This window comes from Enoplosus armatus, chromosome 14, assembly GCF_043641665.1.
Source record: "Enoplosus armatus isolate fEnoArm2 chromosome 14, fEnoArm2.hap1, whole genome shotgun sequence".
In the NCBI taxonomy this organism is placed as follows: Eukaryota; Metazoa; Chordata; class Actinopteri; order Centrarchiformes; family Enoplosidae; genus Enoplosus; species Enoplosus armatus.
This window is the reverse complement of record NC_092193.1, coordinates 14,889,199-14,903,418: the sequence shown is the minus strand read 5'-3', so window position 1 is coordinate 14,903,418 and position 14,220 is coordinate 14,889,199. Positions and strand designations below refer to the sequence as shown.

Here is a 14,220-nt window from a genome sequence, read left to right as displayed (position 1 = left end):
TGCAAAAGTCCACATTATGTTTTACAGTTTAACAAGAGGGTGTGTGTATTTTTAGTTTAGATAATCTTCCATGATCTCACTCACTTCAGTAATACATTTATATTGGACATTTGTTGCTCCATGTTTTTAAAAAAGGGTTAAATGAGATTATTTTCATTATTCCACTGACACAGCTACGCTCATTTAACTCTGAATCAACAAAAAAAACAAGTGTTTTTCTTTTTACATTTGATGGCCTTTCCTCTACTACTGAATGGAAACTTGAATCCAATTTGAAATATCACGCATTTCTCTTTCATTTGTTAATCTGCAACATTTGGGGTTTTTTTTCATATCGGTGCAGCTGACCCACCTTTTTCTTTTCTTTTTTTATGTGCGTATAAGTTCTGTTTTTACATTTTATTTATTTTTTGTTTTGTCGTTTCTCTTGACTTGTGAAATCTGAAAACTGAAAATAAAACAAACAAAGAACAGTGAGCATGTCTGGATGTCCACACATTAGACCATAGGTCATAGGTTTTTTTTGCTGATATTGTGCCATAGAGGCATTGAATTTCAATTTTATTTATTGGTCAGTTTGATGAGGGAGTTTTTGTTGATATTGTATTTGTACTGTACCATAAGCCTGTGCTGTGGACAAAATAAGAGAAACACTTTTGGGTTGCATTACAGGAGGTTATGTTTTATCAACCACAGACAACCTCTAAAAAGTCTATCATGTTTAAGTATTTCTATAAATCTAAGTATAATTATATACATATATTTATGTGCAGGTGCAACATGACAACAATTAAAACGTCCATTCACAAGATGCAGGACAGGACGCTCCCACAGCACACCACTAGGTAACGTGAGTCCATCACCCCTGTGTGGACATGTTGCACAAGTTTAAAAAAAACAAAACGTGCCAACCCGTGAACACCCTCCAACTGTTTCTATCTTTTACTTCGCCCATCTTGAGTCAGCTCTGCCCTCCACCGATTGATAAAAATATATGAGAACAATGAAATCTTAATCTGATCAGAGATCAGCGCCTCCCGCCGCCTCAACGGCAGTGTGTGGTTAAAAAAACACACAACACAACCTGCGGGGCGAACCGGAGCAGCAGCCAGCCATTCAGACCCTCCTCACCGCGGGATGTGAGCGCGGGGACCCTCTCTACAATAACGGAGGACCGCTGTGACTTTGAGAGGACCCGACAGAGGCTGCTGAGCCGTTAGAGAGACGCTTTTTCTTCTGCGGTATTTTTGGTTTTGAGGAGTGAACCTGTATCGTTTCTACGAGCAACCTTAAAGGAAGTTGCAAGCTAACAACAGCGCGAATCAAAGTTTCACATCTCAGGGTTACATTAACGACAGCTGCGTTTATGTGTGGGGTTTATTAGCGACACTTCTCAGCCGTTTATTAGTACGACGAGTTAGTTTTACTACCTGTTAGTTAATGAAGAAGTTGTGGTTCTGAAGTAACGCTTTAACAGGTGTTTGTAGTGTTTTTTAATGGAAGTCTCCGCAGTCTTGGGCGTGTCGCTGAGCAGGTAAGTGATTAACTTTTAACAGGAGTGTTTGGTGACGGTTAGTCTGCTTGAATACGTGAACTTTGCTAGTTGCGTTTGTGCCAGCTTTCGGGAAATTTGTGCTTAAAGCTTAATTACATGTTGTAGAAAATACTTTAATCAACATAATCTATTCTAAATTAACTAAAACAACTCATTAGTTTACTCTTAAACTGCTCTAACTTGCGTTATTAACTCAATAACAGATTTCAGGCTAACTTTAATGCTTCAAGCTGAAGTTGTACACACTTGCCGACGGGCTTGTTCTTGGTGCATAAATGCGATAGCCTGTGTGTGTGTGTGTGTGTGTGTGTGTGTGTGTGTGTGTCTTTTCTCCCCAAGGTAAAATATGTGAAACATCTTATCAGGGCTGCATTCTCTGACATGCCGCAACTCATCAGTTAATGACAGCACACCTCTGTTGGGAAAGAAGCACCCACAGTACACACACCCTCTCCGCAGGTTGTAGTAACACTGCTGGATAAAATCACGCTAAAACAACAGCTGTCACTGTTACAGCAAGATAATTAAAGGAGAAGTGGAACTGTTGTTAGTCTGTTGGTAGACTTGACTGTGTGCAGTGGTAATGATGAGGCAAACCTGCATGTTTCCTGTCTGTGTGCAAACAGCTCTTGCAACAAAGTTGGTGCCAGAGCCCCTCTCTGGTCTGCACCAGCCTCTGGCACTCTCTGTGAATCTCTCATTGTGTGCTTGTGTTTGGTGCTGCAGGAGAGCTGAAGTTGACATCCCTGCACCCTGCTGAATGCCTTTCATGGCCCTGCATTAACATCACTATGGCACTGACAGAATTACTGCCGCGCTGACTTTAGCTCACTCTGCCCTTTTCTGGCCATTCCTCTGCTCTTTTGCTTTGTTTCTCGTGCTTTGTTTTAAACATGTCTTAAATGTCTCTCTTCACATCTGCTTTTCTTTTTTTTGTGTGTTTGGTGTTTTGCTGTACATATTTGAAGCTTTTTTTCACGTCCGGTGAATCGATTGTGATATCCACACAACCTTGTCTCTTTCAGGCCTCCTCGGCTTTGTTTCTTTGGTCTGTGCCATCCATCTCATCATGGACAGCCTGCTGAGCGGGGCCAGTAAAGGGGCCAGTGCCCTTCAGTCAGCACAGACCTCATCGCGTCATAGATGCCACTCGCTGTCTTTACCCCTGTATGACTGACTGTTACGGAAACAATAAAGCTCACATTCCTCTCAGCTTGAACAAAAGAGCCATGTATCCGCTGCTGTCCCTCAGTGTCTTTTGGCTGCTGCCCCTGGCCTTGACGCTGGAAGACGACTCACCACTGGACTGTGTCCCCCGTAGATCTGTGCCCTATCATAGTGAGTGTTGCTATCTGTCTTGTGTAACCTTGGCTTACAGTGTGCCAGCTCGTGTTGGCTCATATGGTTCAAGTTTGGACTAACTCATTGGGGAACAGGGTTTAGTCACTGGTTGCTGAGTTAATTATATTCTGTCTCTAGGGGACAACGCTCACATGTTTCGTGAGGAGGGCGTGTTCAACTACTCCACTATGCTGTTGAGAGAAGACCTGGACCTGCTAGTGCTGGGTGCCAGGGAGGCAGTGTATGCTCTTGACCTCAAGGACATCTCCAAGAAACTTTCTTCAGTAAGAACGCCTTTGTTAACAATGCAGTTAATGCCAATTCCACCCTGGAGCAGCGCCCATTAATTGTTGGCATTAGTCTACTTTTGAAATGTCTTATCAGAGCTTTCTTGGCCCAGGGCTAAGATTTTTTTAATAACAAATGTGTGTATTGTGCCAAGCTGTCTGCCCTGAATAGCACCTACTACAAGCTCACTGTTGTGAGTGTGTGAAAACACTTATTGGGACCAATCTGACTGTTGTCACAAAGTTGGCAGACAAACTGCCTTGCAACTGTTATACCACCACTGTTTTGCGTGCCACCTGTAGCCTAATGGTTCAGACAAATACCACACATCACGTAATGTGGGTCGATTGCAGCCAGGGTGTATGTAGTTAACATTTGTTATATGTCATACCTCTCTCTTTATCTCTTCCCATGTTTCATGTCATCAGAATCAGAATCAGAATCAGAAACTGTTTATTGCCAAGTAACATACATTACAAGGAATTTGCTGTGGTCTGAAGGTGCTATTGTTTTGATAACAAATAAGTAGAATATAAAAGCTAAAATAAGAATAAGAATAAAAATAAAAATAAGATAAGATAAATAACAACAGTGCAGTGACCAGAATAAAGTAAAGTGTCCAGATAAAGTGTCCAGTAGGGGGTGGGTGCGTTAATGTAACGCAGTGGGGACAGGGGTGATGTACGTTAATATAACGTCATGTCACTCTCTACACTGTCAACTGACAAAATGACTAAAACTATTTTTCACTCTTATAGGCAAAATGGGAAGTGACACAACAGCAAAAAGATGAGTGTAAAAACAAAGGAAAAGATCCTGAGGTGGGTTCTTTTTTTAGCTTTTGCAATTTAAAACGTATTGCATATTGTGCAGATGTAATCATCGCTTTTTAAAATGCTTTTCCAGATGGAGTGCAAGAACTACATCAGGATCCTGCATAAGACAGAGGATAACAGGATGTATGTGTGTGGAACGAATGCTTTTGATCCTGAGTGTGATTACATGGTGAGACAAATTCAGAGCCACAGTGCTCGCTTAGCTCAATTCATATTCTCATATTAATATTTATGTATAAATTGATTCTGTATAGTTTCTTACATCAAAATTATAGTGTATATAAAACAACTGCAGGATTTAAAGATGCCTCTGTGTTTGTCTGTGCAGTCCTATGCAGATGGAAAGCTGACTCTTGAGAAGAAAGGAGAGGATGGCAAAGGGAAGTGTCCATTTGATCCTTTCCAGAGATATGCCTCCATCATGTTTGGTGAGTAGCAATTACACAACAGTTGATAAACTGTGGAAGAACAGTTAATATTGCAAAATGTTTTCATTTATATCATTGTGTCCGCTGCCGTGTCTTGCCAGAAAACCAGCTGTACTCAGCTACTTCAATGAACTTCCTGGGCTCTGAACCCGTTCTGATGCGCAGCTCTTCTGTCTCCATACGCACTGAGTTCAAGAGCTCCTGGCTTCATGGTAACGTGATCGTATGCAATGCTCACTGTCACTGTTTCTGAGCTGAACGGTTTCACCATGATGATTTGCTTAGTAGCTGAGTCAAAGTTGACGTTTTGTCTTCTTCCTATGCCAGAGCCCAGCTTTGTTTCCATGGCTCAGATGCCAGAGAGTGTGATGAGTGCAGAGGGAGATGATGACAAGGTTTACCTGTTCTTCAGTGAGATGGCTGTGGAGTGCGACTGCTACAACAAACTGGTGGTCTCCCGCGTGGCCCGCGTCTGCAAGGTAAGAAACAGCTTATCGTGCATGCACTTATTTGTTGAAGCTCCATTTGCAGAAAAAGACAATAACATATAAAGGGCACTTCCTGAGTTGTGCTCATTCTGCCCTTTCCGCTGCTTGATTGCAGCCTGTTTGCCTGTTGCATGTTTTTCCACTTAAGTGTGGCATTATAGTGTACTCCTGTGCTCACAGGGGGATCTTGGAGGTCAGAGGACCTTGCAGAAGAAATGGACATCCTTCCTGAAGGCCAGAATGGACTGTCCAGTGCTTGAGTCTCAGCTGCCGTACATTATCCAGGACACGTACCGCTGGTGTGACCCCCAGAAGCGCTGGAAGGATTGTTTGTTCTTCGCCGTCTTCACACCACAGTCGTATGTTTGAATTAACACATTTATTTGTGTGTTTGTGTTAAAAGGAGGAGGGTTTGGCACACCACTTTGCTAACTTATTTTGTGTGTGTTTCAGGGACACATCAGACCTGTCTGCAGTGTGTGTATACCGCGTGTCTGAGATCAGCAGAGTGTTTGCGGAAGGGAAATATAAGACCCCAGTCCCCGTAGAAACCTCTTTTGTTAAGTGGGTGATGTACAGCGGAGATGTGCCCGTCCCTCGGCCCGGAGCTGTGAGTCTGCCCACTATTCAACGTGTGTGTGTGCGTGTGTTAGAAACAAAGACAAAACTCAAAAGGCAACTCTTTTTTTTTCTAAACGAGCGCAGGCCCAGCAGGAAGCTGATTCCTTTTGTACTCTGACTCCGTTGTCCTCTTTTCTCTTTCCTTCCCCGCTTCCCTTGCCAGTGCATAGACAATGAGGCTCGTAAAGCGGGCATAACTCAGACTCTGGACCTCCCAGACCGGACCCTTCAATTTATCAAAGATAGGCCCCTCATGGACCAAGCTATCCAGCCAATAGGAGAGAAGCCTCTACTGGTGCGAAGGGGAGCTACATTCACACGCATCATAGTCAACCAAGTGCAGGCCGCAGATGGCGAGAAGTATCACGTGATGTTCATAGGCACAGGTGCGTGTGTTTAGGGTTATATCAGTGATATTAGGCCATATGTATATAATGTAAAGCATGTTTCTATGTTTTTATACGAAAAGAGGAGGGCACAATGCTGAAAGCAGTGAACTACGATGGAGAGATGTTCATCATAGAGGAAGTACAACTCTTCCAACCTCCAGAGCCAATCAAGATTCTGAAATTCTCTAATGTCACGGTAATTTAAAACTCTATCATAGCCTAATTGATGGCTTATCACTTTTAAATCACTGTTCAAGTGTTTGTTCATTGTTTCATTACTGCGTTTGTGTGTGATGGATCCGTTGAACAGGGTCAGCTCTATGCAGGCTCAGACTACGGAGCAGCACAGATACCACTGGCCACATGTGGGAGGTCCTCATCCTGTATGGACTGTGTTCTAGCCAGGGACCCGTACTGTGGCTGGGACCAAGTTGTTAAGAAATGTGTTGTCCTTGCTAATTCTCAAAGGTAAGCAGCTTTCCCAACACGTAGAGCAAGCAGTGCTGATATCTGTTCTGTCCAAACTAAACTTATTGCATATTGTGCTTCAGAGAACTGATCCAAAGCGTGAAAGAAGGAGATGCCTCTCTTTGCCCAGATTCTGGTGAGTTAGTGCACAGTTACCTTAAATATCTATATTTAAGTTGTGTGATTCAGAATAAAAGCTGAACCTGGCAGGGACTGCACTGTTTTTCTACTCCTTAAACTTGGAAGAGCCATAATAAAGGTTGTGGGTTGTCAAAATGAAAGCACCTACTGTGAAGGACCTCTCTTTTGTTTTCAGATCCTGTTAAGCCTGTGAATCAGTCCATCTGGCCCGGAGGCAACCTGAAGCTCGGTTGCCCTTCGCCGTCCAACCTGGCAGAAACCTTGTGGGAGCGGGACGGCAGCCCTCTGACCCCTTCGGCTCGTTTTCAGCGTCTACAAGACGGACTGCTTATCCTCAACGCCTCACACTCCGACGCTGGTCGGTACCACTGCCTGTCTGTGGAGCGCTCCAAAGTTGACGAGTACAAGACCACTGTGGCTGAGTACCAGGTTAGCATAGGTCCAGCAGGCACTGGTGATGGGAATGTGATTTTACCCCAGGCTCAGACGGACGGCCCCTCTGTGGTTGGACTGCAGGCTGTAGTCGGGCTCCTTGTAGTTTCTCTTATTGCCCTTTTGGCCTGGAACTTTTACAAAGGCCACCTATGGCTGCCCTGGAACTGCGGGAAGAGTAATAGAGCACAATCCCAGGAGACCCATGAGCAGGGGGGGCCAAACTCCAGCGTGAACTACCAAGATGCACTGAGGCCCGCACCGGCAGAGGACAAGCCCCTGGTGTCAGGAACAGACAACGGCAGCAGTAACAACCACACCGGAGAGGAGAGTGATGCCCCAACAGTTACTCTTCCATCCCTGCAGTATATTGATGATGAGTCAGAAATCTGAAAATGGCGAGCACGTTAGTTTCCCATTCAGTGGCGTCCAAGTTGGACAAATGAATGGGTGTGCTGCACGCCATTTGTTTCCAGGCAGAACTACTAGTTTCAGTTCAGCTGTAATATGTTCGATATAAGAACATTCAGTGGTTGAAAAGAGACTATAAACTGTTGAACCAAAAGATTCTATGAGTTTTTTTGTATGAGAGACACTTGAATTTCTGCTTTACTTTTTGTTTTAATTCAATTGTGTACATTTAAAAGTATGTTCTAATTTCCTACTAATTGTTGTAAATCCCATTTTAGATTGAAAAGTCTTGTAAAGATTGGTGTGATTTTCACAGGGAATGTACAATAACTGAAATTGAGCCATTTCATTTCTAACCACTAGCTGCAAAGATTTAGTTTTACTGTATTAAACCCTTTTCTACCTGGTGGTTGTGTTGTTCCAGTGTATTCAAATATATCCAACAGGGTTTTCTAGTTTTCAGCAAGACTTGACTTGCCAAGAATGTGAAGAACAGATGTAGAAGAACCTGCTGTTATGAATCATCTTCGTACTTTTGTGTGTGACAGCTCAGTTTTTGAAGAGTTTCAGATGTTCGATGTTTTAACTAACTCTAAAATTACACGTTTTAAAATGGAGTTCACAACAGAAAACCATCAACCAGTGGCAGCTTGCAAAGAATAAAATAGGAAAAAATCTTTAATGAGTAATTTTCAGACGACATTACAATTTAGTTTTTCAGAAAATAGTACAGAGTGATTTGTAGCTTTGACAAACTGCTTTTTGGTGTGAGAGCAGCTAAAAAACACCACAACAAAGCACATTGACTGTACAGCCTCTATAATACACCACGTATGGTTGAAACTGACTGGGCTCTTGGTCCATCTTGGTATGTGGCCTCTATCTCCTGTAGCGGTACCTCTTGAAGTGGAACCACAGCTGGAAGATCCCATTGGCAAACTGACAGCGGAAGCCATGCCGGTGAGAGTACTCCCACTCCCTGTTTACAATCTTAAAGGCAATGTCCTCGTACGGAGGGCCCGCGTGGAACCTTAAAATCCCAAAGTCCTTGTTGTCGGGACTGGGCTCGAGGAAGTACTGCGGGGTGGAGCGCTTGTCAATCAGGTCCGGGTAGAAGATGTTGAACTTGTAACCCTGGACGATTTTGGGCGGAGGGTTGTCGAAGTCATAATGCGTCTGGTTGTATTTGTTCCACTCAAAGCCTGTGTGGACCCTGTTGAAGAAGCGGGGTTTCCTGGGACGGTATTTGTCCGCCCACAGGTACATCTTCCCCGTGACGGGAAACTCCACGCTGAACTGGGCCTCATCGTTGCCCATTCCCTCTCTGGCACGGCGTACGAAGGCGTCCTCGGCGCTCTCGCTGGCATCGCCTGATACAGAAGTCAAAGAAGCAACAGTGAGTGTCTTGGGGAGAAATATGCATCACAAATTTATAAATCAATTCATTTGGTACATCAAAGATTGGTTTCATCAACATTTCTACAGCTGGAAATTCACTGCAACTCTAACAGAAGGCTGGTGTTGCTGTTTCCCCACCGGTACAGTCACTGTACTCTTTTACGGTTAAGTTTCTTCTTACAAAATACTTTATTTCTGTCAAAATTTTGGCCACATGGTACCGTTTATTTTCTGGATGCATTTAGTTAGTTTTCTGATCAAACATTCCAGTTTTCTGATACAGATCCGTCTTTTCTTTTTGCATTCAGAACCTTTTTTGTTTTGTGTGCAATACTTTTGGGAACATTTTTACAGATTATTTTGTTTGTTGTTATTCTGTTATTTTGAAGCTCTTTGTGTGTGTGTGTGTGTGTGTGTGTGTGTGTGTGTGTGTTTTTTAATCTCATACCGGTGACTTGTAGCTGTCTGCGTGCTAACTGCAGCCTGTGTGTGTCCTCTTCCGGTGTGATGGTGTGCGAGTCCAGTGGCAGCTCGGAGGAGCCGAGCAGCGACGGACTGTAGCGGCCAGAGTCGTACTCCGCCTGGCTCTGCTGGATCAGGTCCTCCTCCGTCAACACAGCCTCCACCACCTCGCCCTTCTCCTCTTCATCTTTCTTGTCACCCTTTTCTCCTCCATCCTCATCTTGGTTTCTTGCGGTGGATGTCGATGGTCCTGCCTCCTCTTCGTCGTCTTCTGTTTCTCTGCTCTTGTTTCTTGTGGAGGAGGATGAAGACTGGCCAGCCTCTTCTGTTATTGTCGCCCTTGTTTGCTCCTCTCTCTCCCTGATGTTACAAAAACATTTGGGTTTAAATTTGAAAAATTAAAAAAAGTGACAAATCAACGCATCACTAGTACTTCACATATTTTTGAGGTTATAATACACATCCTTAACAGAAACAGAAGTGACAATTAACGTAGTGTGAAGTGAAACTTGAACCCCAGGTCACTGTTACTGGAAAATATGCACTGAAACAGACTGAGCCACCACGTGTGAGGTAACTTACTCCTCCTCGTCACTCCTCAGCTCCTCTTTGATGATGGGGAACAAAGGTTCACTTTCCACTCCTTGTTCCTGTTTCAGCTTGAACAGCTTCTGACGCAGCACATCCTGGTGTCGCTCTCTCAACCTGGGACATAAAATTGTGGTTTTTACACACACACACTTCCACCGTCTATCCAGACAAATCATGAGCCATCCATGTAACTTCTAGGTGTAGATTTAGATCAAGTACATGCTAAACTAATCAGGCATTTAAATTACTACCACAGCAGAAATACAATAAGGTTTCCCACATCCGTACCTTGCTCTGGCCATGTAGACCCTGACTTGCTGCATCAGACTCTCCCAGTAACCGATGTCAAGATTGGATCCTCCAGCCCGAATCTTCGACTCAATGTTCAGGTGCAGCGCCTGCAGCTGGCTGTATGTCTTTCCTTTGAACACCGTCTGTACATCAGTGCTCACGGCTGTGTTGATGCCGTCACGACGATCGCCTGAGAATTAAATAGATTGCATTGAACATAAATGTAAGAAACACAGTCGAGCACAGCTTCCTGTTGCACATACGGTTAGCATTTAACAGGAAAACTACGTACCCGGTCCTTTCCCAGAGGCCTCCAGTTTTCTCAGTTTGCTGATCTCGTCCTCCGTGATGGTCGTCATGTCTCTCCAGAAGTCCACGTTCTTCCCCTGCTCCAACTCCATGTACACCTACCAGTACAACACTCGTACAGTAAGCCATATACAGGTGGGGTTCATTTTAAGAATAACAGGATTGAAGCAACTTTCAACACACATTATGTTCAGGGTCAATCAGTGTGATCATTCAATATTAATGTTATGTCTGCATACGACTCTATTGTATACGACTCTATTGTGACACATTTTAAGTTGACACATCATTGTTCACAGATTTCATGTCTAACTGAATCAGTTAAATTTAATCAAAATCTGTCAGTGTAACATCTTCACTACGAAACAACAAATATTTCTTGAAGATTTTGGGATTTGGTTCCCCTCAGTGGCAGTTAAAATAAAGACACTCGAATTAATCTGTTGAAAGAAAAGATTGTCTAATTTTCTGCAAATATGAACTTGTACCATCAGAATAATTTGAAAGATGCTATAAATCACATTGAAAAAAATCAACATATAATGGCTTTAACTTGAACTTTTAATACTGAAACGTATTCAGACTGTGAGGTCTCATCTCACAGTGAGGACTACCAAACTCATATGCAATTTCAATTTTCACCACATCTCCCCTATAAACACAATCCTGTGCGATTAGAGCTAATCTAAGCTAGTTATACAACTTTTACACACACCTTGATGTCCTCCAGCAGGTCATCCATGTCGGTGACTGTTAGCCCGTTGAGAAAGGTGTAAGGCTCATGCATCTCCACAGCAAGATCATCATCTTCTGCACTGATGTACTTCGCCAAGAGGTCAATAGGCTTGGCACGACCATCGCGGATTCTAATCTTAGACCTGGACACAAAGGGAATAACCTGAAATTTAGCTGGAATTGTGCAAACAAACAGATTAAATCATAGCGCAACAGAAATTCTCTGCAACATGATGCACACTCACCGTAGTTTGGCCTGATGCAGATGGAAGTTGTCTTCCTGTTCAGCCCAGGTCTTGAAATGCTCTGCCTCCTTCTCCCTCTGCAGCATCTCCAGCTCCGTCTCTCTCATGGCCTTTTCTCGCTCCCTCTCCAGACGCAGCTGCTTTACCTTCATACACAAAGTTACTAAGATGAATGAAACTCTGTCACATTATACTGCCACAACAAAAACAATCCCACAGCTCATACTGTACCTTCTGCAGCTCTCTGCGGTTCTCCTCTTGAATACATTTGTTCCTTTCTTTAAGCTCTTTTTCTCCAAGATGGCCGATACCTTTCTTATCCAACGCCTGAACAAAATACATAAAAAAACAAGAATCATGCATGAGTTATAATATTCAAAGCCAGGTTATGGCAACTTTCCAAAATTCTGAGACTGAAAATTTGAATACAGTTTACAATAATAACTCATCAAATGCTGTTGAAAACTGCGCCAACTCACCTTCTGCCATTTGAATGTTCCTAACAAGTTGTTGTCACCAAAGGGATTGTCTGCATTGGTGTATCCCATGTACTCCTCACTCCAGCCCATCTTTTCTCTCCTTTTCTTCTCCTTCGTTTCCTTCTTTGCCAGTCTTCTGGCCCTCTTCTCCTCGGGTGTCTCCAGAGCTTTCATCACCTCCCTCTGTTTTTTCTTCTCCTCCTTTTCTTTGACTTCACGCCTCCCACGATCAGACCCTGAGCTATCTGACGAATCAGGTGAACTGGAGCGCTGCCTCCCTCTGTCTCTGTCAGTCCTCTCTCTGCTTCTCACCCTCCTCCCCTGCTCCCTATCCTCACTCCTCTTCCTCCGCTCTCGACTTTTGTCTCTGTCTCCTTTTCTTTCCCTGTCTCTGCTGTTGCTCTTCCATCTCTCTCTATCTCTATCTCTGTCTCGCTCCCTCCTCTGGCTGTCTCTGACTGGACTCCCTCTGTCAGGACTTCTCCGTCTTCTCCTTTCTCTGTCGCTGCTTCCATCACGGGAGTCAGGGCTGGACTGCGACCTTCCCCTTCTCCTCTCTCGAGATGCTCCTCCCAGTTTCTTCATTTCCTGTCTCCTCCGACTCACTCTAGGATCATCTGAATCAGAACTGAGACAGAAAAAGTGATTCAGTACATTTTTGTTCCTGGACTGGCAACCATGTAATGGAGCCTAAAGGAATACGTTTGTTCTATATTCTTCAGCAATACTGGCAGAGTGACTGTCAGCAGGCTGTAATGGGGAACATGGAAAGACACCCTCTAAAACCTACATTAAGATGCACTAAAAACTCCTCGACATTCTTAAGTGACAGGGTTAATATATGATTGCTGTTTTGGGTGCAATAAGCAGAGCAAAGGCATCTGTAAACAGGAAAGTCATTATCAGTGTGTATGATGCCCTTCTCCTTACCCACTTAGATTACTGTGGACCAGCCTGGCTACCAACACTACAGCAGTGTAATAAACTGTGGTAACACTACAGCAGTGGAAAAAAAAGCTGCGTGCAATAGCAACCTTCAGTATTATGGTGCCACAGTCTGGAATCTATTAGACAGGTCTAAAAGAAGGAACAAAGCAGTCTAGAGACTTTCTAACTGAATTGCATGATGGTATGCAACTTATGCATATTGGAGTGCTTGAGTTGTGGAGGTGTGATTATATGCGTGTTAATTCAGTGAGACACATGGGCTCAGGTTTATTTAAATTGTCATGTGGACAAATAAATTGACAGATTAACACGGGCACTAACGTTACTTATTTCACTGTATTCAAATTCAACTACCCTTTACGTTACTATAATAACTGGTTGAATCGAGCCGTAAAACTGGAATGACGTTGAACACCCACACCAACCAGCTAGCACCAGGCAGCAAAGACAGATACCTTGATGATCGACCCCTTGACTTGGTCCTGGGATGGTGTGGTACTCGCCTTCTGTCACTCTCCGAACCGCTCCTGGAACCTGGACGGTCTCTGTGTTGAGGCCGACGTCGGCCGGGAGAGCCATCGCTGGAGTCCCTGCTGCCCGACCGTCCCCGTCCACGCGCGGTTCTTTTCGTGTCCGCAGACCGACTGCGGCCTCTCCTCTCCTCCGGAGATCGAGACCTGCTCACTCTGGACCTGTTCCGCCGGTCCCGGCTCCGACTTCTGGACTCTGAGTCGGACCGTCGTCGTGATTTCGAATCCATCACGTACTTTCTGTCCCGGTGTGGTCCTGAGTGCACTCTGTCGCGTAAATAAGAGGTAACAAAGAAAACGGTCTAAACCGGTTTCCTGTCCTGTTCTCATATTATAAAGTATACCCGTGTTTTTGTAAAACATTTAATTAGGTAAATAAACATTCACATCGAACTCTAAAACACGTATCCTTATTAAAACAATGCGCTAAGCTGTCTGGTTTTAAAAATGAGTTACTCAGGCAGCAGAAAGCCACCTTAAACGGGCTTTCTACAAAATGGCACATATTCTAAACGTCACGAGTATAAAATGAGAAAAAGTACAAATAGATACCCTTTATTTATCTGAAGTTTTCATAGGACACTGAACACCCTAAATCAAATTAACATCATAGACGTGTGTTATTGTGTTCAAATAATTTGAGCGTGAAAGTAGGTCAGGGTTGCTTTTCGGAAACACAAACAACATTTGTGTCTTCATGACGTCATGCAACTGGCAAATGTAGTTGTCTGAATTCACTCTTGAATACATCGTTCAGAAAATAACGGTCACAACTCAACCAATTTCCCATGTTTATTTTTTCTTCATATAACCAAGTCATTTTTTACGTCATTG

The 14,220-nt window shown here is 43.7% G+C and overlaps 2 protein-coding genes across 2 annotated transcripts; one reads left to right on the top strand and one right to left on the bottom strand.

The window, feature by feature from the left end:
* Positions 1-1,390: 1,390 nt before the first annotated feature.
* On the top strand, positions 1,391-7,855 carry sema4e (semaphorin 4e). Its single transcript, XM_070918359.1, is given in 16 exon segments — positions 1,391-1,534; positions 2,581-2,669; positions 2,671-2,893; positions 3,035-3,180; positions 3,943-4,005; positions 4,091-4,189; positions 4,349-4,448; positions 4,550-4,660; positions 4,776-4,927; positions 5,117-5,295; positions 5,390-5,546; positions 5,721-5,943; positions 6,027-6,142; positions 6,257-6,414; positions 6,498-6,550; positions 6,731-7,855. Coding segments are annotated over 15 exon segments (2,475 nt in total). The 5' UTR covers positions 1,391-1,534; positions 2,581-2,624; the 3' UTR covers positions 7,381-7,855.
* A 243-nt stretch (positions 7,856-8,098) lies between these two features.
* cactin lies at positions 8,099-13,618 on the bottom strand. The gene is made up of 10 exons (XM_070919191.1): positions 13,312-13,618; positions 11,909-12,536; positions 11,661-11,756; positions 11,430-11,575; positions 11,165-11,327; positions 10,433-10,547; positions 10,138-10,330; positions 9,841-9,963; positions 9,245-9,618; positions 8,099-8,768 (listed from the first exon to the last, which is right to left on the bottom strand). The coding sequence occupies exons 1-10, from the start codon at positions 13,614-13,616 to the stop codon at positions 8,278-8,280; spliced, it is 2,634 nt and encodes an 877-aa protein (XP_070775292.1). The 5' UTR covers positions 13,617-13,618; the 3' UTR covers positions 8,099-8,277.
* Positions 13,619-14,220: the final 602 nt, after the last annotated feature.